This window comes from Miniopterus schreibersii, assembly GCF_964146895.1.
Source record: "Miniopterus schreibersii genome assembly, chromosome: 1".
NCBI lineage: Eukaryota > Metazoa > Chordata > Mammalia > Chiroptera > Miniopteridae > Miniopterus > Miniopterus schreibersii.
In genome coordinates this window covers 184,266,315-184,290,501 of record NC_138101.1, presented here as the reverse complement: position 1 = coordinate 184,290,501, position 24,187 = coordinate 184,266,315, and the positions used below count along the sequence as shown (strand labels likewise).

General features: G+C 39.5%; 2 protein-coding genes across 2 annotated transcripts; one reads left to right on the top strand and one right to left on the bottom strand.

Annotated features, from left to right (window-relative positions):
- Positions 1-31: 31 nt before the first annotated feature.
- On the bottom strand, positions 32-5,353 carry SLIRP (SRA stem-loop interacting RNA binding protein). Its single transcript, XM_081152548.1, has 4 exons — positions 5,155-5,353; positions 2,498-2,556; positions 578-685; positions 32-143 (listed from the first exon to the last, which is right to left on the bottom strand). Exons 1-4 carry the CDS (start codon positions 5,249-5,251, stop codon positions 72-74), a joined length of 336 nt encoding a protein of 111 aa, XP_081008674.1. The 5' UTR covers positions 5,252-5,353; the 3' UTR covers positions 32-71.
- Positions 5,344-23,809, top strand: ALKBH1 (alkB homolog 1, histone H2A dioxygenase). The gene is made up of 6 exons (XM_081151292.1): positions 5,344-5,534; positions 7,753-7,861; positions 10,367-10,529; positions 18,439-18,529; positions 20,080-20,273; positions 22,600-23,809. Exons 1-6 carry the CDS (start codon positions 5,358-5,360, stop codon positions 23,024-23,026), a joined length of 1,161 nt encoding a protein of 386 aa, XP_081007418.1. The 5' UTR covers positions 5,344-5,357; the 3' UTR covers positions 23,027-23,809.
- Positions 23,810-24,187: the final 378 nt, after the last annotated feature.

Below are 24,187 nucleotides of genomic sequence, written 5' to 3'. Positions count from 1 at the left end.
ATTTGTTTCAAATAAAAACATTTAGACAAAATTTTCAGCTTTGTTCCATTATTTAATAGGCAGTAATAGTCTCAAAAATCTTTCTCTTCATCAGATGTCTGATCCCCTTGCAAAACTTTTCGTTTCTGAGCTTGAACGTGGACCTGAAAAAAATCAAATAAGCACTGTAAAGAAATGCAATGTCTGCAAAAACATTAAAACTGAAATTGCCACCTTAAGTCTGCCTTTTTATTAGGGAGGCAGCACCAATAAGTCAAGAGGATGTTCTTTGTTCATAATACTCCCTGAATTTCAATTAAAAACTGTAAATCAGTTTGACCCAAGGTCACACAGTAAGTAGAAAAGCCAGGATTTCAACCCCTAACTGGTAAGAAGACTGCTGTTTCCACTGCTTGGTATTACATATGCTTGCTAACCAGTACAGGGTCTTCCTTTACTTCCCTCCCCAGACCTTTTAGAACTGGGCACTATACCACCACTATTCTTTAACAAATCTCTCCAAATCCTTTATTCCACACTTCTGATTGATTTAATTGATACGCAGAAAGTTCATGATATGATATAGAAAAATACCTACCTTTACTCCATCAATAACATGACTGTCCTGCTGTAGTGCATTCTGAAGTTCTTCTTCTGAAGAAAATTGGATCCAACCCAGTCCTCTGTGAAAGCCAGTCTCTCTGTCCTAAAAATTGGAAATTTAGGAAAATAATCATGAACTTGAGAAAGTTTCCATAAGCTCCAAATCAAACTACCAACTTTTTCATTTGCCAAAATGGGATAACAGATATTGCAAAGAATGTAAAAAACCTTGCTTTAACACATATTCACTCTCCTAGTTACCCAAAGCCTAATCCCTATGTTAACCTTAACGTTCTGCTTTTCTGCTGCCGATGGGAAAGTAAAATATGAGAATGAGCTTCCTGTGCCATTCTAGATACAAACCACAGTAACAGCAATAGTCGAGGGAAATTTTGATCACATAAAGAAGTACTCTCCTGTTTCTAACTTCCTCACTCCTAGAAACAAAATTTAAGCTTCAGAACCCTGTTATATTTCTGGTAATTTCTGAAACCAATAACCCTCATCACCACAACTACCATTATCCCCTGCTAAAAACAATAATTGATTTCTAAACCATCATGAGAAAGGAAAGGAAAGGTAATAAATATGAAAACACTTTTTAAAAGAAGTACCCAACTTAATGAGGATAAAAGTTAAAATACTCTCCACCAATGAGTTTTTTTTGTTTTTTTTAAAAAAAAAAAATCTTTATTGATTTCAGAGAGAGGAAAGGAAGGGGGGAGAGAGAGAAACATCGATGATGAGAGGGTCATTGATCGGCTGCCTAGCCCGCAACCCGGACATGTGCCCTGACCCAGAATCGAACTCCAATCTCCTGGATCCTAGGTGGATGCTCAACCGCTGAGCCACGCCCGGCTGGGCTCCACCAACTAGTTTTATGATAAACTATCCTCTACAATCTCAAGTCATTATTATATAATACTGTAGTAAGCAGAATTCTAAGATGGCCTCATGATATCCAGGTGTCCCACCACGTTACTCCCTGTATAATCCCCTCCCCTTGAGTGTGTGTGTGTTGGTAGGAGACCTGTGACATTCTTCTAACCAAAAGAATATATGGCAAATGATGGGACACTGCTCGCTTGATCAGGTTAGATGGCAACCGTGATGGGGTGTCACTTCCATGACTATGTTATAAGACTGTCTTAGCAGACTGGAGAAACTCCCTTGCTGACTTTGAGGAAGCAAGCTGTCATGCTGGGAAATAGCCTACGGAGAAGCCAGATAACAAGAAACTGCAGGTAGTCCCTAGGATCTGAGAGCAACCTCCAGCTGAAAGCCAGCAAGAAAGATATCTCAGTCCTATAGTTGAAAGACGACAGACAACTGCCAAAAACCTGTAGGAGCTTGGAAATCAATCTCCTCTAGTTGAGCCTCTAATGAGACCAAAGCCCCAGCTGACACACTGATTGCAGCTATGCAGACCCTGAGCAGAGGACCCAGCTAGGCTGTGCCCAGAATCCTGATTTATAGAAACAGCGATCATACACATTTTGAACCACTAAGTTTGTGGTAATTTGTTATGCAACAATAAAAAACTAGCACAAATGCCTAGGATAAGGTTTTGGGGGGGGCGGTTTAATCCTCACCCGAGGGTATTTTTTTCCATTGCTTTTCAGAGAGTGGAAGGAGAGGAAAAGAGAGACAGAGACATCGATTGCTTGCTTCCTGGAAGTGCCCCAACCAGAGCACCGAGCCTGCAACCAAGGTACGTGGAACCCAAGACCATTCGGTCCGAGGGCCGACACTCCGATCACTGAGCCAAACCGGCTGGACTAGGATAAGTGGGGTTTTTTACTTTATAATCAGAATCACTCAAATTTTATCAACAAAGAATGAACAGCTTCACTCCATTAGACATACAAGTAAGCTGATATGCTTTGACAAAAAACAAAACAAAACCATAACTCACAAAAGGTACAGTGCACTTTCGTACATGGCCAAATTGTGCAAAGTGTTCTCTCAGCTCACCTGTATAGGAAGAGAAAACATTAAAAGTAGTTAATGCATTTTGTATCCTCCATCCTAGATTGTAGATAGAAAGAAAAAGGTGTCCTGGAACCCCCGAACTTCTTGTGAACAGGAGCTACTTGGCATTTCCTGAAGCCTTAAGATTTAGGAGGCAGCTAAGGTATGCACTATGAAGCTGTAATGTAACGTAATGTAACGATAAATTGCTGAGTTGACTCTAGTATTCATCCCCAGCAAATATTGAGTGTCTTCATCATACCAGGTACTGTACTAGGTGCGTGGATTATAATCCCCATGAGAAGATCACATAAACGACAATTACAATACAGAGATTTCCAAAGAAAATCTCAATTTACTTGCCTTTCATAATTAAAAGTTTACACTAAGTTAAATAGTTGGTTTTCTAAAATTTGTTGAGTTGACCCTACCTACTCTTCCTGCCTTATTTCCCATTACTGTACAGCAAATGAAATTCTGTGTACGCATCCTGTAGATTCCCATATTTGCATGTCATTCTTTCTCCTTGACATGTCAGTAATCCTATCTCCTCCTGCCTAAACTGTACCTATCCTTCAAGACCCAGGCCAAATACATCCACTGAATATTTTTTTGGGCTTCTTCTGCAATACAAGACAACATACAGTAGTAGCCCTATGAGGGCTCAAAGATGAACAGTGGATAATGTTAAAGACCAAAAAATACGATCTTTTTCTCTCCTGAACTACAGTGCTTGTACCATCTGATTTGTATTCATATTATTTGCTTATTTCCCCCAGTTCATTTAACCTCATTGGTTCAACAACTGCCTACATTTTTTGTTTGTAAGTCTCCTCACCTCTACCACTACAGTGTAAGCTCCTGAGTGTTAAGTCCACTATGTCCACAGTGGTTGATCCACAGTCGGGAAATATTTGCTAAATGAAAAAACACCCAGTAATCCTTCAACAACTCACAGGGACTAAATTTATTAAGAGCTCTAACAGCGGGCTAAGCCAGTTGGCAAGATCAGAATCTCACAGAACATGTTACCGCAGGATAAACAAAATAGTGTTAAATACACGTTTTAAACCAGGTATTAAAGTTTTAGAAAACATTCACTTTCAAAACAAACTAGCTCTGGAAGGTAACCCTTTCCCCAAATTATCTACAATTTTTATGAAAAAACAGCTACAAGCACCGGGAACAATGCCTACCACATAATAGACACTCCTTGAGTATTTGCTGAATGAATGACCTGAATGAGACTGTTTAAAAGCTGAATGTTATACAGACTCACTCGGAGGGTTTTAAATCAGCCCATTATGATCTGGAATCTTACATTTGCAAGATACTGAAGAAACCCTTTCCACAGTTTCACAGGGCCTAAGCAAGACATTTTACTGGGCTTGGTCTTTACCCCTAACATACTGACAAGGCGGGACACAAACTGATCTACCTCCCATCCTACTATCAAACCTAGGTCACAAAATCTAAGAGAAGCATAACCCCTGTTCTACTGTTTAAGGGAACTGACCTGATGCACGGGTTATCTATACAAGTGACCATAAGCAAATGTCAAATTTTAAATCGTAAAAACGCAAATTGTAAAACTGCTTACCAAAGGTAAAAACCTTACCTCAAAAGAGCAGCTGACAAAAACCAATGTTGGTGAGAGATTTCAGTACTGATTACTCCCAACCCTCTATCTCCAGCCTATACCTTTTCCATGAGCTTCAATTTTAGTAGTCATTAAAACAACTCAATTATTTAGTACTTACTCTGTATCTAGCACAAGCCTAAGCAGTTTACACATAAACTCACTTAATCCAATCAACAATCTTATGAAGAAGGTTTTATGGACTCCATTTTATAGATGATGAAATTGAAGCACAGTGGTGAGCCCTTTACCCAAATTACCTTCGTTAGTCAGGTTACACAACTATTACACGGCCAGGATGCAGTTCTAGCCGGAGCTGTATGGCTTCTGAGCACAATTCTCAATCAGTGATACACAACCTCCTCTGTCCAAGTGCCTGACTAAGATCTTACAGGGTTTTCAAACAACGCATTTAAACTTTACTCATCTCCTCTCGACCTGCTTCTCCTACATTCTAACCACAAACTTCACCAACGCTAAAAACCTGGAAGTCATCCCTCCCTTGCCCTCATTCAGTGCTCTACCGCCTATCAAGCCATCACGAAGAGCTGTCGATTTCGTATTGTTAACGTAAATGGATCTAGTTCAGGTCCTCATCTTTGAACTAAATTACTGAAATTGCCTTTTAATTCGTCTCCTCGCCTCCAATCTTGCCATTTTTTAATTCATCCCCCACGACGCAATCAAAATATTCCTTCTAAACAGTAAATCTTAAAGTTTCCGAGTAATAGCCTTTCCATCAAATTACCCTGAAAAACATCGTAAATACATGCCCCAAAAGCTCAAGGGACATCTCTAAACGATTAATTGCAAACAAAATTTCTGCTCATTGGTGAACACAATGCAAACCCAGTCTTCTAATCCAGCCACCACGCTGACTGATGTGCCCAGCAGAAAGCAGAGCCCTTGAGGATCGCTGGGACCTCAAAGTCCCGTCCTGCTGCTACGTCTCCATCACTCACTCGAAGCGGCTGTCCAGGGAATTCTTCTGACAAAAGCTACCGGCCGGACAGCACTCGCCCGCAGAGCCATAGCGCCCCTCGCAGCCGAAGCCGCCATCTTTAGATTGAGGGAACTCGGTGACCTGAGGTCGCGACCCCGGAAAAGCCTGCCGGAGCCGGAGCACGGGAATCTGCTTCCGGGTCAGAGGAGGCCCGGCGGCGAAATGGGGAAGATGGCGGCGGCCTTGGGCTCCGTGGTTACGCTGGCGACGGAGCCGGGGGAGGACGCCTTTCGGAAGCTTTTCCGCTTCTACCGGCAGAGCCGCCCCGGAACCGCAGACCTGGGAGGGGTCATCGACTTCTCGGCGGCCCAGCGCGGCGCGGGGCCCGGGGCCCACAAGGTACGGGAGAGGAGCGGCGCGCGCCTCCCGGACGTCCTGCCCCGCTTCCTGGAGGGGTTTCAACGTCCCCCTCACCTCTTTTCGCTTCCAGACTGACTGTTCCTAAGCGATCCCGTCCCTCCATGGGCACGGAATTGAACTGCCCACGAAACGTCGCACTTTGGCGATGAAGGGCTCTGCTGCTGGTTTCTCCACGCGGCCTTTCCTGGTGGCGCCCGCGGTCAAAAAATGTATAGGAATTGGTATTTATTCCCGCCATTAACTTTCCACTTACATTTCTACTTCGATCTGTGTTGTAAAAACCGTAAACCGTATTCGTAGACGTTAGGGTAGCGCTCCGCAGCTTGGAAGAGCCAAGTATCTGCGTAATCCCAGAACTGAGAGGGACCGATGTTGTTAAGCTCTTGTCCGTAAAACTGGTACCGGCCTTGCCTGAGCCTTCTAGAAAGAAGGCGTTGAGAGATTCTGAGGTAATCTCTCCAAGTTGAAAGTAAAGGGCTAACAAAGCCAAGCTTCACCCATTGTTTCTACTTTCACCATGAAAATGAAGAAAAGTGACATGGGTGGGGCGCAGGGGTCACAGGGAGAAACACAACTGTAGTGTAATGTGTTTTTTTTTTACAGTTACTTTAACACTGCGGATACCTGATCCCTTAATTTGCCCTTGGTATTGTCCACGGATTGCTGGATGAGGGATTCTTTCTAAGCTCAGTAATAGTTCTCGATCAAATTGGAATGCCATGATAATCACCATATTTGTCTAGAGCTCAGCTTCCTAAGAAACTTAGTTAGCAGAAGTGGCTTTAGAATTGTCAAAATAACATACAGAAAGTTTGCACCCCAAGAATAATACACTTGATTCATGGGAGAGCCCCTCGGGCCCTTATTCAGCTACTTTTACCCACACTTTGTAAGTCACCTGAGAAGGGGACATTGTCTCTAGCACATACTAAAACATAAGTACTCAATATAATACTTGAATACATAAAAACTTTGGTATTTAGTTACCAGGCTCAAAACAGATTGAAAGTAGCAAATTAGAGAAGAAAGTTACTATTAAAAGACACCTAATGAGAGCAACGGAGGAAGTGATGGCAACAGTTTGGCAGGGGAAGCAACAGAAAAACTTTAAAAGTTCAGGGTTTGATTCAGTTTAGCATATGATAGATTAGGTTCTTGAGGGTGTTGCTGAATTACAGTGCACTATTAAGTATGGTGTATTTAAGAAATCATCACAAAATGTTTAAAAACATGTTATCAGCCTCTAGGTATCTGGAAAAGTTAGCTTGGTCAGGACTATCAGAATGTCCAGATAGCCATTTCATTATACAGACTGGTTATATACCAGCCACTTGGTGTTTTGTTAAAATCTTCACACTTGGTAAAGTTAATAGGACGAGAGATGATATCTTTTTGGAAGAGAACATTTGATGTATTTTAAGGCAAGCCAGACCCTAAGTTTATTCATGAAAGATTGAAGTTTTGGTTTTTTTCTAAATGTCCTTACTTTGGTGACTGTGTATTGGCTCTCTTAACCAATTTAATGAGCCACCCATAAGATGCTCTACATGCAAATAAAACTTTTTTGAGCTTCTGAAAAACTTAATTCCTAATTAATAAAGGTAAGATGTTCTGGGTTTCAATTTGAAGTTTTATCTAAAAGAGAGCAAATACTATACTTTTAGCAAACAGAGTTCCTAATATATTATTAATACACTGTTTCTATATAGCTAGTGCTCTCTTTCCATTCTCTCACCCTCCCCAGCTCCTTTTTCCCCATATCTCTGTTTAAACACCAACTGTGTACAAATGCCTCAGAAGCATTATTAGCCCTAACCGAAGTAAACAGCATTGTGACTCAGGGTATTCCAGAACACCAGACACCTTTCAGGATCAGAGCTAAAAGAAATCACAAAGGTGTGGTACCATAAGAAAAGGTAGTCTTTAAGGCCAAAATCAGCTGGCTTCTCATTATTACTTATCTTAATTCTATATAGCTCTCTAGTGTTTGTTAGTATATGGATGAGGAAACTGAGGATCTATGAAGTTAAATGACTTACCTAAGTCTTATATCAAGTAAGTGATGGGACTAAGTTTAGGACCTCAGACTTATGACTCCTAACTTTGCCCCATACCAGAAATGTCTTTAGAGCTTTGAGATTCTCAGACTTGACCTGTAAAATAACTTTAGCCCTCTGACTTGTTTTCTTCCTGCCAGGTGGTCAGATCTCAGCTGAGTGTGTCCTCAATCAGTGACCATGATGCACATAGAGCAGGACTTCAGCCAGTCAGCAAGTGGCGAGCTTATGGACTTGAAGGCTATCCTGGTGAGTGCAGCTTACCTAGAAGGTAAAATCAATCATTTGTCTAATTTCAGAAGAGGAGCTAGAAAATAGACAAAAGAAGAAAAGCAAACACACAGAAATGTTCCACTCTCCAACCCCTCCTAAATTCTGCCTCAGCTAAGATTTCCATTTATTTAGCACTCCCAAAGGACAGAACAGGGTCACTAGTGTTGCTTATATTGCAGAAAGTAGCACACCAGGTACAAATAAAAAACTAGGACATTGACTCGGCTCCCTGCCGCAACTCTCTAAACACACACCTACTCTAGCAGAAGAATAGAATAATTCATAATCGTCACTCCAGTCACAAAATCCCTGTATTCTCAAATGGCATAACAACTTAAAAATTATTGGTATGATCAAGGCTGAACATTTGAAAAAGAATTAGTTAATGAGATCAAAAGTCCTGAAGTTTTAGAGATATTGGGTAGCTCACTTTGCAGATATATTAAGGTAATAATGAAGAGTGGGTAATGTTACTAACCTTTTTTCTAGGCTCATGGGGCCATTGTAATTATTGTTTAATATTAATATGTAATAACTTAATTTAAAAGTATTTTTAAAATAATATTTAAAATAATATAATACTAATATTTTAATAAGATTTATTGTGAACTATTCAGAATATATGGAAGTGCTTTATTTGGCCAAATAAGCTTATATCTGTCATCCTGCTTTTTTTTAGAGGACATAAAATTACATTGCATTAATGATTTCAAATATGGATTAAAAACAAGAGATACCCCTAAAAAGAAATATTAATTTTTGTTGTGCCAAGGGCCAGGTCTGTGTTACAGCTCTTGATATAGTATGACCACTGAAGTATTTGTTAGTAACATTGGAAGGTGTAACAGCTTTTTTTTCTTAATAATTATTTTGGGGTTTTTAATATGTTTATTGATTTCATGAGAGAGAGAAACATTGATGTGAGAGAGGAACATAAATCAGTTGCTTCCTGCCCCAACCGGGGACCGAACCCTCAACCTAGATATGTGCCCTGACTGGGAATCAAACCTGTGACCTTTCAGTGTACAGGACAGCACTCCAGCCAACTGAGCCACCCTTGCCAGGGATGGAAGGTGTAACAATTTTAATACTTCCTAAAAAGGCCTCATGAACTTTAGTTCTATATTACAGAACTAAAGACTGATCTTATGACTGAAATCACAAAGGGAACAAATGATGGACTTTATATATGAAAGCATTGCTCTGTATGAGTTTAGGTAAATAAGGAGCATGGATCACCAAGTATTTTAATCACATTTTGTTCTTGAAGGATAAATGTTGATAGAAGGAGACTTGACTTGGGATGGTAAACACACACTACAACATACAATTGATGTATGATAGAATTGTATACCTGAAACCTATATAAATTTATTAATCAATGTCACCCCGGTAAATTCAATTTAAAAGTTAAAATTAAAAAATAAATGAATGAAAGACTTTATCTGTATAACTCTTATCTACTGTCTTATCTCCAGGTATTTTATGAAAGACAGTTTTTCATCTCTTTTATTTTTTTTTTATATATGTTCTTATTGATTTCAGAGAGAGGAAGCGGGGGGAGAGGAAGAGAGAGAGAGAAACATCAATGATGAGAGAGAGTCATCGATCGGCTGCCTCCTGCACACCCCCTGCTGGGGGTTGAGCCCGAAAACCAGGCATGTGCCCTGGCTGGGAATCAAACATCAATCTCCTGGATCCTAGGTTGATGCTCAACCGCTGAGCCAACTGGCTGGACAGTTTTTCATCTCTTTAATCCTTAAGAAAGTACATTGTGTGTGTTGAATGTTTGATGAATTAATCCTTGCCCTGCATAGGATCCTAGTTAAATGTTGTTATTCCTCTATTACAAAGGAGAAAATGGGATTAGATCACTTTCACGTCACTAGGATCTTTTCAGCACACATGTTGTAGGTATTTGCATCAGGCCAGACTGAGCAGATGTACATACCATTTTCCTTCCATGTTATTTTAGTCAGGAGGCAGAAATCACATCAATTATTTTAACTGATAATTTATAGAATTGTTAGCCAGAAAATGGAAAAGGCAAAAAGGGCACACTGAAATATCAAAGGTGGTAACTGCAGGAAGCAGCCACCACCTCTATACATGATGACACCTGGTGAAAATTTGAGGGGTGACTTTTGGCTGTTTCACTTCTGAAGTTTGCTTTGGGGTAACAGTTGATAGTCGTGGAATGTTTGTTTCTCTTGAGAAAAACACAAAAGCCAAAAAGATACTTGCATAGTGGTAGATGTCTAGTGTTCATCAAACTTTTTACTAACTTGAAGGAACTCCTCCTCTAAAATTGGACAGGGAATGAGAACATTTGCTTATAAGTGTGTAAGCCACTGAAAGCATGAGCAAAAGAAGATGGGGAGTAAATATTAAAGGTAAAGGGAAGTCAACAGAAGTAAACTATCTGAATAACTGATGGAGAATTTCATTCTCTCCTTTCTTTCCCATCCATCTTTTGTGTAGGATTTATTTTCATCCCAAATCCCTTCCTCCCTGGTTACCAGTGGCACTGGGTGAAGCAGTGCCTTAAGTTATATTCCCAGAAACCTAATGTATGTAACCTGGACAAACACATGACTAAAGAAGAGACCCAAGATCTGTGGGAACAGAGCAAAGAGTTTCTAAGGTAGGTTTTATCAATCCTAGTAAGATTGTTAGTATTCAGCTCAGGTCATCATAGATCTTTGAAGGAACTATTCCATAACAGTGCAGTGAAAGTAACGGACTTGTTTATTTTTTCCTTGTTTCCATGCAAATGCAGCACAGTTATATTCTTTCCCCCTGGAACATTTGGACAGATGCTTTGACAGTTATATTAAATTGAGATCTATTTTAAAGATTTGCTAATCGTAGCTTAGATATCAAGTTCATCCTCATTAATCATCAGATGATCCATTTTCATTCAGCTTCAGTCCTGTTTTCTACTTAAAGTGAGTTCCTTTGAAGACTTGTGATATCCTAGCAAAAAGTAAAACTGAAAGCTCTTTACTTCTGCCCTCCTAAACAAAGTCAGTTCTAATAGCTGTTTTACGGTAGGTCAGTTGTTCTTCATGAGAACTAACATTGGTACCTTAATGTTGTTTTAACATTCATTCATTCCACAAATATTTCTTGTGGGTCAGCTGTGTACCAGGCATGATGCTGAGCATTGGTGATAAAAAGATAAGTGGGCCACTGTTCCTGCACTTAGGAGTGCATAGTCTATGGCAGGAACTCAATATCAACAGGAGTAATTACAATAGAGCTCAGCAAGAAAAATGCTGTGGTGGCCAGAGGAAGAAATAATTCTTTCAGGCAGGCAGGAGGTGTCAAAGAAGAAAAAATGATTTTTTAATTAAGTTCATTTTCCTCTTTTTTTCCTCTGTCTATTTGAACTGGGTCTTCAGAGATGATTAGGAGCCCGACCAGTGCGGCTCAGTTGGTTGAGCTTCCTTTTGTGCACCAAGAGGTCCCAGTTCAATTCTGGATCAGAGCACATGCCCAGGTTGTAGGCTTGATCCCCAGTAGGGGGCATGCAGGAGACAGCTGATCAATGCTTCTTTCTTGTTGATGTTTCTTTCTGTGTCTCTCTTCCTCTCCCTTCTCTCTCTAAAATCAATAAAAACATATTTTTGAAAATGATTAGGGTGTTTGCCAGTCAGAAAAGCAAAAACACTGTTTTGGGTAGAGAAAGCAGCCTGAGCAAAGAGATAATATTTAAAACAGTAAGTTCTGTGAGATAGGTGCACAGGATGTGTGCATACGTATATTTATTCAATAATTATTGAGTTTTGGTTATGTGTCAGATACTGCGTTTGAGTGTTCAAGATTCAAAGACAGATAAGAGACTGTTTCTGCATTTCAGGAATTAGTAGGTTAGTCAAGGACAGAGACATAACCATATAATACAGTTTGGCAGGTCATTTTGCGAGGTAGATTATGGAAAATGCTTCCTGGAAGTCATGAATAGAATTGGCAAGAGGTGTAGCAGGAAGGATAGTTTAGGGCCAGACTGTAAAGGGTTTAGTGCTGTGTAGACTACTAGTTCTAGAGTCAGATTGCTGGATTCAGATCCCAACTCTACCACTTAAAAGCTGTGTAAATTTGAGCAAGTTTCTTAACCTTTCTATGTCTCATAGTAGTCCTTTCCTCATTTGATAGTGTATTAAATAAGATAGTGTGTGAGAAACCCTTAAAACAGTCTCTTAAAAACATTATACCAGTTCTATGTGTTCTGTTTGGACTTAGTGGCTCTAATGGTACAGTTTGAGTGAAAATAGTCAAAGAGAACTTAGAGTTTGTAATTAAACCAGCTTGTGTTTTCAGGTAATTAATTTTTTTCCCTTTCGACAAATGACTCAGAAATTTCAGTTTTCATCTTCTAAGATAGGTCAGATGAATCTCTAATTAAAGTCACCCTTTAAACAATGGTGAGATTGGTGGGTTTTTTTGCCTAAATTATCAAAAATAAAAAATTCAAGTCATATTGTCTGTTGTCAAGGGTTGGAAGAAATTGATATGCTCAGACATTGCAGGGAGCATTGAAAATTGATTAGGGCCCGAGTTCTTCTGTTGCTGCCTGATATGAGTTTATTTCCCCATGTGAGAAACAAAGGGATTCACAGGATAAGCCATTTGAGGTGGTAGAATCATGCCAGCTGGACAGTAATGCCAGCTTCCCCCACGTTCCCAGAGCATACTGGAAAGAGAGAGGGTCTGTGGTTCAATAAGCTTCCCCTATAGATTCTGATTATCTACAATATCACCCACATGGAGAACCACTGAACTAGAGCACCTCTAAGGATCCTTTCAGTTTCAACTTTGTTTCTATAGTCAGGGAAAAAGAAACTTTAAGTAGGAAATGAATAAGCAATTCTTGAACTTAGAAGCAAAAATAGGTCTGTTCACAAAATTAGGCCACCTCAGTTCTATGTTTTGTTCAAAATTTATTGTCAGTGAATAGTGTAGCTAGAGATTCTTACACAAGAGTAATAGGTATAAACATCGTCAATGCAGCCTTGTTTGTAATGGGGGAAAAATGAGAAACATCCTAAGTGTCAGCAGGAGATCAGATAAATCAGGCATGACATACCCAAGCAGTAGAATGCAGCCACTAAAAAATCTTACAATCTTCTGGCAAATGTAGTAGGGTCTACAGTTATAATGAATAAAATCATTTCTCAGCATCTCCATCACACCCACCTTAATCTAAGCCACCATCATTTCCTTGTGTCTGTTCTTGTGCCTCTTCAGTCTGTTTTCACAGCTTAGAAACCCTGTCACCTCTCTTATAGCTTCTCACCAGCAGTACCGCAATTCAGCTCTGGTGCGAACCATCCAGAGTCAGCACAGACAACACTAGTTAAGTACATGGTCCCCAACCCAACTGCCCTCACTTCAGACACCAGCCACAAGTTTAGGAGACCCCAGAGTACTCACATTTCTGACCAACTGGTTACAAATTTAGGGGAGTTCCCATGACTCAGGTTCGGTAACTCTCTTGAACGACTCACAAATCAAGAAAACATACTTATAATTAAGGTTACAAATCAGGACCATCCAAAGAAGGGACACATAGGGCAATGTCTGGAAGAGTCCTGAATGTAGAACTTCCATATCCTCTTCCCATGGAATTAAGATGGGTCACCCTCTCAGGAACCTTTCCCAGGCCTTAGTGTTCAGTTTTTATTGGGGTTTTACTACTTAAGCATGATTGACTGAATCATTAGTCACATAATTGAACTCAATTTCTGGCTCCCCACCTATCCCCTGAGGTCTGGCTAATTAATATCACTACTCAAAAGGCTCAATCCTCTAATCAGATGGTTGGTCTTTCTAGCTTGACCAGCCCACATCATGAGTCATTTTAGCATAAACACAGGTGTGGTCCTGGGGCCCACAATGAGTAACAAAGACATTCTTGTCTTCCTAGGATTTAGAAGCTTTCTCCCAAGAACCAAGGACAAAGGCCAGTCAGATTCTTTGTTACACAATCTAACTTAGAAAAAAATCAGAAGTCTTTACCATGGCCTACAAGGGCTAGACGATCTGGGCCCCCAGCCACCTCACCAATCTCATCTCCTATCCTTCCTTTTCATTTATGCCATACTGGCATCCATGCTATTCCTTAAACACATCACGCATGCTCAGATTCTTTGTACAACCTGTTTCTCCTACCTGGAAAGCTTTTCCATTAGTTAACCAATGGCTTGCTTTCTTCAGACCTTTGTTCTAATATCGTCTTATGAGAGATGATTCCCTTACCATTCAATTAATAATAGTCCTCTTTTCCCTCCCTCTTTGTCCCCTTGCCCTATGTTTTTATTCTTCAGTGCATGGTAGTTAACAAATATTTATGGAATTAATTAGTTAATGGATATTTTCTTGTACCTTTTGAATTTCATGAATGTATTACGTAATCAAAAATTTTAAAGAATAAGACAAGAGGAAATAAAAATTTAAATAAAGCAACTTAACTTTGTTCCGTAAGCTTGTGAAATGCCTTGTATCCATTTTTATATATGTGAAAGCCCTTTTTATTGATATCCTTGGTCTGGAAGCAGATATAATCCTTTCCCCTTTCTACTCCTGTAAGATGTTGTTATGGTGCTATTACAGAATTTATTATAGTGAATCCAGTCATCTGGAAAACAGAAAAGAAGGCCACTGGCCCTAGGAAGCATCAGCTCTGAGTGAAAGAAAAAAAAAAAATTAAACCAGCCCTGGCCGGCTTTCTCAGTGGTTAGAGCAGTAGCCCACAGAATGGCTCAATTCCGGCTAAGGGCACCTACCTTGGTTGCAGGCTTGATCCCCAGCCCCTGTCAGGGCCCATGCGAGAGGCAACCAAGCAATGCGTCTCTCTCACATAGATGTTTCTCTCTGTCTCTCCCCCTACCTTCCAGTTTCTAAAAAATCAATGGAAAAAATATCAGGTAAGGATTAACAACAACAAAAGTAAAATACCATCACCTGAATTCTTTCCAGAGCTACGCTGTTGTTATCTTTACTTGTTCAGATCGGTTTGGTTTTGATGTAATAGTATGGGTTCTAAAAGAGATGGAAATGTTTTTGTTTTGGTTTTTTAAATATGTTTTTATTGATTGTACAGAGAGGGGAAGGGAGAAGGAAAGAGAGAAACATCTATCGGCTGCCTACTGCACGCCGCCAACTGGGGATTGAGCCCGCGACCCAGGCATGTGCCCTGACCGCGAATCAAACCAGCAACCTCTTGGTTCATGGGTGGGCGCTCAACCACTGAGCCACCCCAGACAGGCTGTTTTTTAAATTTTGGCTAGAGTAGTGTTTCTCAAAGTATGGTTCCCCTGGGCAGCAGCAGCAACAGCATCACTTGAAAACTTAGTAGAAATGCACATTCTTAGGCCCCACCCTAGACCTGCTGAATCAGAATGTAGAGTTGTGGGCCCAGCATGTGAATTTCAACAAGCCCTCTAGGTGATTCTGGTGAGCATTAAAGTTTGAAAAACACTTGGCAGGAACTAATTGGGGTACACACAGGTTCTATAAAAGCTTTCTGTGCAACTCTTTGCTATCTAGATACTCAAGACACCATGTATGTTGAGTTCTAGATTCCATTTATACACTACTGACTTTAGCATCTTCCTTTACTCCCTCCTTGAAAAAACATAGCTTCAATATCCATGAAAATTCAGAATTTTCTCCTGGCTTTGAGATTATCTTTTTCTTTTTTTTTTTAATTTTTTCAATTGTATTTTATATTCAGTATTGTTTTGTATTAGTTTCAGCTATATGAGATTATCTTTTTTTTAAATTTATTGATTTGAGAGAGAAAGGGGTGGGGAGAGAGACATCAATTTGTTATTCCACTTTATGCATTCATTGGTTAATTGTTAATTTTTATTTTTTAATATATCTTTATTGATTTCAGAGAAAGGAAAGGAGGAGGAGAGAGAGAGAGAGAGAGAAACATCAATGATGAGAGAGTCATTGATCAGCTGCAGCCCGCAACCTGGGCATGTGCCCTGACCGGGAATTGAACCCCGATCTCCTGGATCCTAGGTCGATGCTCAACCGCTGAGCCACGCCTGGCCGCGCCATTGGTTGATTCTTGTATGTGGCCTAATGGGGATTGAACTTACAACCTTGGCATATCGGGATGTGGCTGTAACCTACTGAGTTTCCTGGCCAGGGCTAGATTATCTTTAAATAAGGAATTAGGCACTAAATAATATCTTGGAAAGAGGAATAAATAGAATGGATTGCCTCTATAGAGTCATTATGTAACTTCAGAATTACATTTATATACTATTAACCACAAGATTCACGAGTCCCAAAATAAGAGGTAATGCTTATTTTTCTGTCTCAGGTCTACCAAAATAGGATATTTCTTTTGAGGGGAATATCAGGGAGTCCTTATCTGTCTCAGGGCTACCAAAATAGAATATTTCTTCTGAGGGTATTATCAGGGAGTCCTTTTATTTGTACCTTTAGCTGAAGAAACATTGGTAGAATGCAGGTTGTGTTGATAACTACATTGCATTTTTATTTATTTATTTATTTATTTATTTTAGTTTTTACACACAAAATTTAAATAATGAATGGTGGTTATACATATAACTATTCACATCTGCTAGTTGCAGTCACTGGCTAAGCCTACGTGTCTTTTCCCCTAAATTGTTAATAGTTGTCTATTTCCTGTTACACCAGAGGTCCCCAAGACCACACCCAAGTTCAGTGATTCACCAGGAGGATTCACAGGGCTCCGATGTAGTTGTGCTTATGGAAAAGATTTACACTTGATCTTAGCCAAAAGGCCGAGAAGCGACTGGGAAAGATTTATTACAGTGAAAAAATAGAAAACAAAATTAGCACAAGAAAAAGGACCTGGAGCAAATTCCAGGGAAAACCAGGCTCAAACTTCCAGGGTGCTCTCCCAGTGAAGTCACACAAGATATGCTTCATTCCCCCAGCAACGAGTTGTGATTTATGATACGTTGTTTACCAGGGAAGCTCAGTGCCCAGGTTTCTACTAGTGCTGGTCACATACACAGCCTCTGTCTAACACACACAAAATTGCAGACTCCCAGAAGGAAAGTGGGTGTTTAACCTAAACCGTTTTGTTTGTACCAACAACTTAGGCACAGTGAGCTACAATTCTAGTCATGATGTGAACCTCCAAAATCCAAGTTCCAGCAGCCAGCCAAGGGCCAGCCTCAGAAGCAGGCATTTCAAAGGATAGCAGTCAGATCTGCTCTGCCTGTTTTCTGCATGGCTGTCCTAAGTAAATTAGTGTGTGTTTTATTTCTTTTAGCTACTGGTCTTGATGTATGTCTGTATCACAGTGTCCTTAGAATGTAAACTCTGTGAGGACAGATAGCATCTATTCTGTAAACTCTTTGTCAGACATCAAGACGAGTGCCACTTAGAGTCTGAGCCTCTAATAAATCCTTTGCTCCTTCTGCCCATGCTGTATGCCTGTATATCGTACTGCATCACTCCCTGTTTAAAGGCTGGCTATTCTTCAGTGCCGTGCTCGACTCCCAGCTGTACTGTGAAACCTTAACTGATTTAGACAGCTCACTTTGAGCTTTCCTTTTCCTTAATTCTAGTGGCCCATAAAGTCTTGTGTTGTTCAGTTTAATAGTAGATTTTTAAACTGCCTTGAATTTTCCCATCATTTCTTCTTATGCTTAGCTGTCATCTCCTGTCAGAATACAAACTCCTTAAAGTAGATTAATTTTTTTTAAACAGCAGTGGTTCTTGAATAAAAAAAATTGTTTTGATTGATTAATGATGTAAATTAAATAGAAAAAGGGAAATAAAATTATTAGACCTAGCATTCTTATATTTTTAGATATTTAGAAGTAAATCAAACAAACAAGCTTGCATACTCTTTAGAAAAAATAGTTAATCCCATGGATTTGATCAGATAAGGTATTTGCAGAAGGGTGCCTCTGTTTTACAGAAACCTCCTTGGGTTTGAACAAGGGATGTCAGAAACCAAATTATAGTGGTCCTTAATAGTTAGCTAAGCCTCAGTTATCTAAGCTATGTTATGTAGCGTTAAAGAAGTCACGTTAACCCCGTTACTGATTGTATACTATGTTTTGCCAAACTTGCCCCAACTTCCAATTCTGGGAAGCCACCATCATTATAGACATAGTGATAGCTATGATTAATCATATACCACTTTTAGCAGACCAAATTGAACATGTTCTGTTAGCCAAATGTCAATTACCCATAGTGCCCTTGGTTCCATTTCCCATGGACAGGTAAAGACATTTCTGTTGTCATTCTTGCATTATCATCACTGAGATGCTGGACACTTGCTATTTAAAACAGATCCCATTGAGCAGAGGATTTAGAACCAAGGACAAGAAATTAGAAATGCTATCATGTTTTTTAATATTATATTCTTTGTCAACACATTTATCTGTTCTAATTTCCCCTTTCAAGGTCTTGGATAACAACTTATTCCACGGAATACCAAATTTAGACTCTAGGTTCCATACAAACAGCTGTTGCTGCCATTTAAGGTGAATTAATCTTAATAAATCCTTCATGTCTAATCTTTGCAGATATAAAGAAGGGAATAAACGGAGACCTCGAAGCTTACTAGAGAAACTGCGGTGGGTGACCTTAGGCTACCATTATAACTGGGACAGTAAGGTATTTGAGTTTCCTTGCTAATTCCATTTTTATACTTCTTGGGCCCATATAATGGACTTTCTTCCTGGCCAAGCTTACAATATCATTACCAATATGTGGAAGGACCTCTTTTATTTATACCCTCCTACAATCCCCTTGATACAGTCTCTCAAGAGGCATAGATAATTTATCAAGAGAAAATTTCTTCATATGTTGTATTATTTTATTGGAAGTCATCAGTACTTCCTCTAAGTAGGTTTCAAGGCAGTTGTCAGTTATGATCTTTATTTCCATTATTGTTTAGTGTTTGTTGAGCATTTATTTTCTACATAATATCTGCCTGGAGTAAAAAAGATTCATATACTTCTAGTGTTCTCATCAATTAACAAAAGGACTTGCTGAACCTAAATACCTTGCCTACTATATAAGGTCTAAGCAGGAGAGAGATGGGGAAGAATCAGAGTTCCACGGTGGGTTTTTTTGAGGTGCAGTTTCTTTCCTGACCTTTATGCTTCAGAGAATGCCTCCTTTATCACTGGCAGTGCAGTGCCTCTTGTCTCAATGAGATACTTGCCACCAAGTAAAAGGACTAATTCTGAGAGTAAACTGAATAAACAGAATGGAATAGACTACCTTGCTTTAACCATTTACTTTCTAAAAGCCCTATAGTTTCAGTCAACCCAGCTTATTTACATGTATGTTAACTGATCAAAGTAATGATGTGTTACCCAGAAATATTTATGATAGAGTTCTTATTTTCAGTGATACGGATTTAATGGAAAACTAGGTAGCTGTACTTGGGAAAATGGCCATGAGTTTGCATTATGTCATCAACGGGTAATACCTACCTCTTAAGGTAGTTGTGATAATTAAGTGATTAATGCCTATGTAGTGATTACAATAGTGCCTGGCTGTTCTAAGCAGTTAAAAACATTAACACAATAAATGCTAGCTGATTGTTTTTTATTATTTTTATTGTTGACATTGTTATTCTTCAAGAATCTTAAAGTGAGCCTTATTTACTAAGAAAAATGTGGAGTGAAAATTATCAGAGACTCTGATCAGAAAATAATAAGAAAATTATCACCCTGTTTGGTTCAGTGGTTAGAGCATCGCCCTGTGGACAGAAGGGTCCTGGGTTCAATTTCAGCCAAGGGCACATACCTAGAGGCAGCCAATCCATGTGTCTCTCTTACATCGATGTTTCTCTCTGTTCCTTCCACTCTCTCTGAAAAGCAATGGAAAAAATGTCCTTGGGTGAGGATTTAAAAAAAAAGAAAAGAAAAAAATAATACATAGATAGCTTGAAGAGGGTTCAAAGCCCCCAAAAAGTAATTATTTCATTATAGCATAGGTGATGTAGTGCTGGAATAGCATGATTTATCCATCCATATTTTGAGGCATGTGGTAATCTAATAATGAGCCGTTCAAAATATGGATGCATAAATCATGCTATGTTAATATAACATGTAAGCTAGATGATTTTTAAGTGGTAATTAATCTTATACCACAGTTTTCTATTTTCCTGAGGTCATTGTTTATTTTTCTTATTTTCCCTACTTTTGTTAAAGAAATACTCAGCAGATCATTATACACCTTTCCCTTCTGACCTGGCTTTCCTCTCAGAGCAAGTAGCTGCTGCCTGTGGATTTCAGGGTTTCCGAGCCGAAGCAGGTATCCTGAATTACTACCGATTAGATTCGACACTGGGAATTCACGTAGACAAATCTGAGCTAGATCACTCCAAACCCCTGCTGTCATTCAGGTAAGTTAGTTTAGGGATTTGGGATTACTTTACCTCATTCCGCTTTCTAAAGCATTTTTAAACTAAAATAAAAACAATGAACTTTTTTTTTAAATGACTGGACTTTATAATCTTTCACTTCAGAACATTTTAACAATGTATCATAAGTAGAATTAGCCTGGTCCTTTAAGAGTAATGACCAAATTACAGTTAATATTTCTGTTTAAGATGCGTGGAATCTGCCTTTTGTAATGAGAGGTAATGTCAGTGTTAGTGGAATAGGCAAGTGGGAGGCCATGCAGCAAAGACAGCATCTGTTTTGGAATAGAGAAGAGCAAAGCAGAGAATACTGGTGGTTTACCCTTCCTGTCTCCCTAAACATAAGTTTAAATTTGTGCAAAGTACTGATTCTGACAAAGAAAGTGCCTGAACAGAATTTTATTATTACCTTATTCTTAAAGTGAATAGGAATGATAAATACAGTAAAGGATTGAAATACAGTAGTTCCTCTCTCTTATCAACAGGGGATACATCCCAAGATCCCCAGGAGATATCTGAAATCACAATACCAAACCCTATATGTGCTGTTTTTTCCTACACATGCATACCTGTGATAAAGTTTAATTTATAACTCAGACACAGAGTTTAACAACAATAACTAATAAAATAGAACAGTTGTAACAATATATTGTAATAAAAGTTGTGTGAATGTGGTCACTAGTTTCAGGGGATCCTGCTGAAGTCTTTGTATAGGCTCAGTGCTTTTGGGCATAGCACACTGCTGTCGATTGGAACACATTTTCTGTTCATGTCTTCCACCCATAAATTTGATGCCTTTTCCATCTTAACTAAGCACCTATCATGCACTGTGGCTATAACTTTTGCAGTTTGTTGTACAGCAACAAAACTAGCACAAGTATCTCTTTCCTTCACGCGTTCACAGATAGGAGATTTGTTCTGACTGTATATCTTAGCAACCTTCGTGTACAGTTTTTTTCCTTTCCTTATTAAGTCAAGAACTTATACATTTTCACTTGAAGGAACCATTTTATGGCTTCTCTTTGGTGTATCTGAATTGCCAACTTCAGTACTCTTGTTCTTTGGGGCCAGTACTAAGTAAAATAAGAGTTACTTGAACACGAACACTGCAATACCATGACAGTCGATCTGATAACTGAGACAACTACTACTAAGTGACTAATGAGCGGGGAGCATATACAGCATGGATTCGCTGGACAGAGGGATAATTCATGTCCAGGCTAGACGGAGCAGGACATGCCGAGATCTCATCACACTACTCAGAATGGCGTGCAATTTAAAATTTATGAGTTATTTATTCAATAGTCTCTTTCTGGAATTGTTTAATATTTTCAGGTTACAGTTGACCACAGGTAATAAACTGCAGAAAGTGAAACTGTGGGTAAAGGGTGTTTACCGTAAATTTTTTTTTTTTAATCCTCACCCGAGGATACGTTTTTATTGATTTTTTTTGTTTTTTGGAGAGAGAGAGAAACAGATCTGTTGCCTCCTGTACGTGCCCTGACCGGGGATCAAACCCACAACCGTTTTGGTGTATGGGACAATGCTCCAACTAACTGAGCCACGCAGCCTGGTCTCTGCTGTAATGTTTTCTATTTTTTTTTTAATTTATTGATTTTAGAGAGTGAGGAAGGAAGAGAGAGAAGCATCAATTTGTCGTTCCACTTATTTATGCATTCATTGGTTGGTTCTTATATGTGCCCTGACCGGGGATTGAATTCATAACTGGCAATTGGGAGGACTCTCTAACCAACTGAACTATCCGGCTAGGGCTTTAGTGTAATTTTATTGGGAGACTTAAATCTTAAAGATGCATCAATAAAAATTTTATGGGTAATGTTAAAACTAAATTCTCATTTTGCTTATTTAACTGCTTCAAATTTTATTTCACCACAGTCCTGTGGGCTATAAGTTTAAGTAGCAGATCATGAGTTGGTCACTCACAGACACAAGCCAAAAGAGAAGGATCTTAGCACAGTTTAAAAAGGAAGATTTAGCCCAGCCGGGCGTGGCTCAGCGGTTGAGTGTCGACCTAGGATCCGGGCGATCAGGGTTCGATTCCTGGTCAGGGCACATGCCCGGGTTGCAGGCTCGATCAATGACTCTCTCATCATTGATGTTTCTTTCTATCTCCCTCTCTTTTCCTCTCTCTGAAATCAATAAAGATATATTTAAAAAAAAAAAAAAGATTTAGGAGTGGTAAGTACCAAGCTGAAATGAGAAAATAATGCAATTAGCAATAACTTTTCCAACCATGGTTAGTAACAGAAACTTACTGTTGTGTATTGTTTTACTTACTTTTTTATAGCTTCGGACAGTCTGCCATCTTTCTCCTGGGTGGTCTCAAAAGAGATGAAGCCCCCACAGCCATGTTTATGCACAGTGGTGACATCATGGTAATGTCAGGTTTCAGCCGCCTGTTGAACCATGCAGTTCCAAAGGTCCTTCCAAGTTCCGAGGGGGAAAGCCTGCCTTGCTGCCTAGAAACACCTCCCCCAGCTGTCCTCCCAAGAGACTCGGTGGTAGAGTGCTGTTCTGTGGAGGACTGGCAGGTGTGCACCAGCTACTTGAAAACTGCTCGTGTTAACATGACTGTCCGACAAGTACTGGCCACAGACCAGGACTTCCCTTTGGATCCCACGGAGAGTAAAAGAGACATCACCACAGAAAGTTTCTGCCATCTGGATGATGAGAATAGCCGAGTGAAACGAGCTAAGTTAGACCCTGATAGCTGAGACTTGGAGAGCCAGGTCTTACAGTAAATGACCATGCTGTTTGTGTTGCCATTGATTTTGGCACCAAGACAAGCCAAAAACAGAGACAGGGAAAAACTCATCATTGATTGCACTGTTGCCTGCAAATTCATTCTGAAGAGTGAACTATTGATAAAGAGTAAACTGACGTCACATAACCAGGACTGGACCAGACAGGGGTTTGACGTGGTCCAGTCCTGCTTAGGCAGTGACGTATGTGAGAAGTCCAAGGAGGTATGACGTTCCATGACAGCCTTTTCAGCCCCTGCCATTACCTCGGAGGGAGGCAGAAGTGATTTTCCATGTCTTTGGAGTCTTTAAATACCTTAGATTTTATTAATGGGAAGCATAATAGCCCTCCCACCACCCCATCTGGTGATGTTGTGATAAAATTGTGGTTCCATGAATCAGCCATTTGTCTTACTTTATTCCAATTAGCATCAAATATTTTGATCTTCCATCTTCTCTGGCCTTCACAGAAGAATCCTATACACATTAAGACAATGGAAATGGAAATCTCACCCCCTAGAAAAGAAATTAATCACAGCCATCTCTCTTGCCTGAAAGGTACATCTTTATAAACCCAAGGAAAGGGAACAGTAGTTTCTCTAGATGTCATTTAGGCCTCTAAACTCTTGCTGCTGGCTTTTTAATGTGGTTTTAATTGTTGGACTAGAAAAGTCCCAAGGATGTTCTGTAACTTTTTTCTCCGTGATTAAACGTACTCTGCGTTAAATTAAAGATCTGTATCTGTCTTTGAGAGTCAGTGTATCTGGGATGGATTTTTTTCTATTTCTGCTTGCTGTATTATTCTTGCTGTTGAAGCCCTCTGTTTCTCCCCTGCACCATCCTCCTCTGCGGTAAGTATTCTTTGTGGCTGTCTCAGAGGAGAGGCTATTCCTTGATGTCCCAGTCACTGCTGTCTTTTTTAATTATAGACAGATTGGAAAGTACATGAGCACCAAGTTTTCATCTTTGTACTCCCACCAGCTCAACTCACTTTGCCTTAAGCTAAGTAACTATACATTTCTCTGGACTTCAGTATCCTCATTCATAAAATGAGAATATTTACTCTATCTTCCTAGAGGGAAATTGGTATTTCAAATGATAATGGGGATTTAGTGTTCCTTTCTAGAAACATCA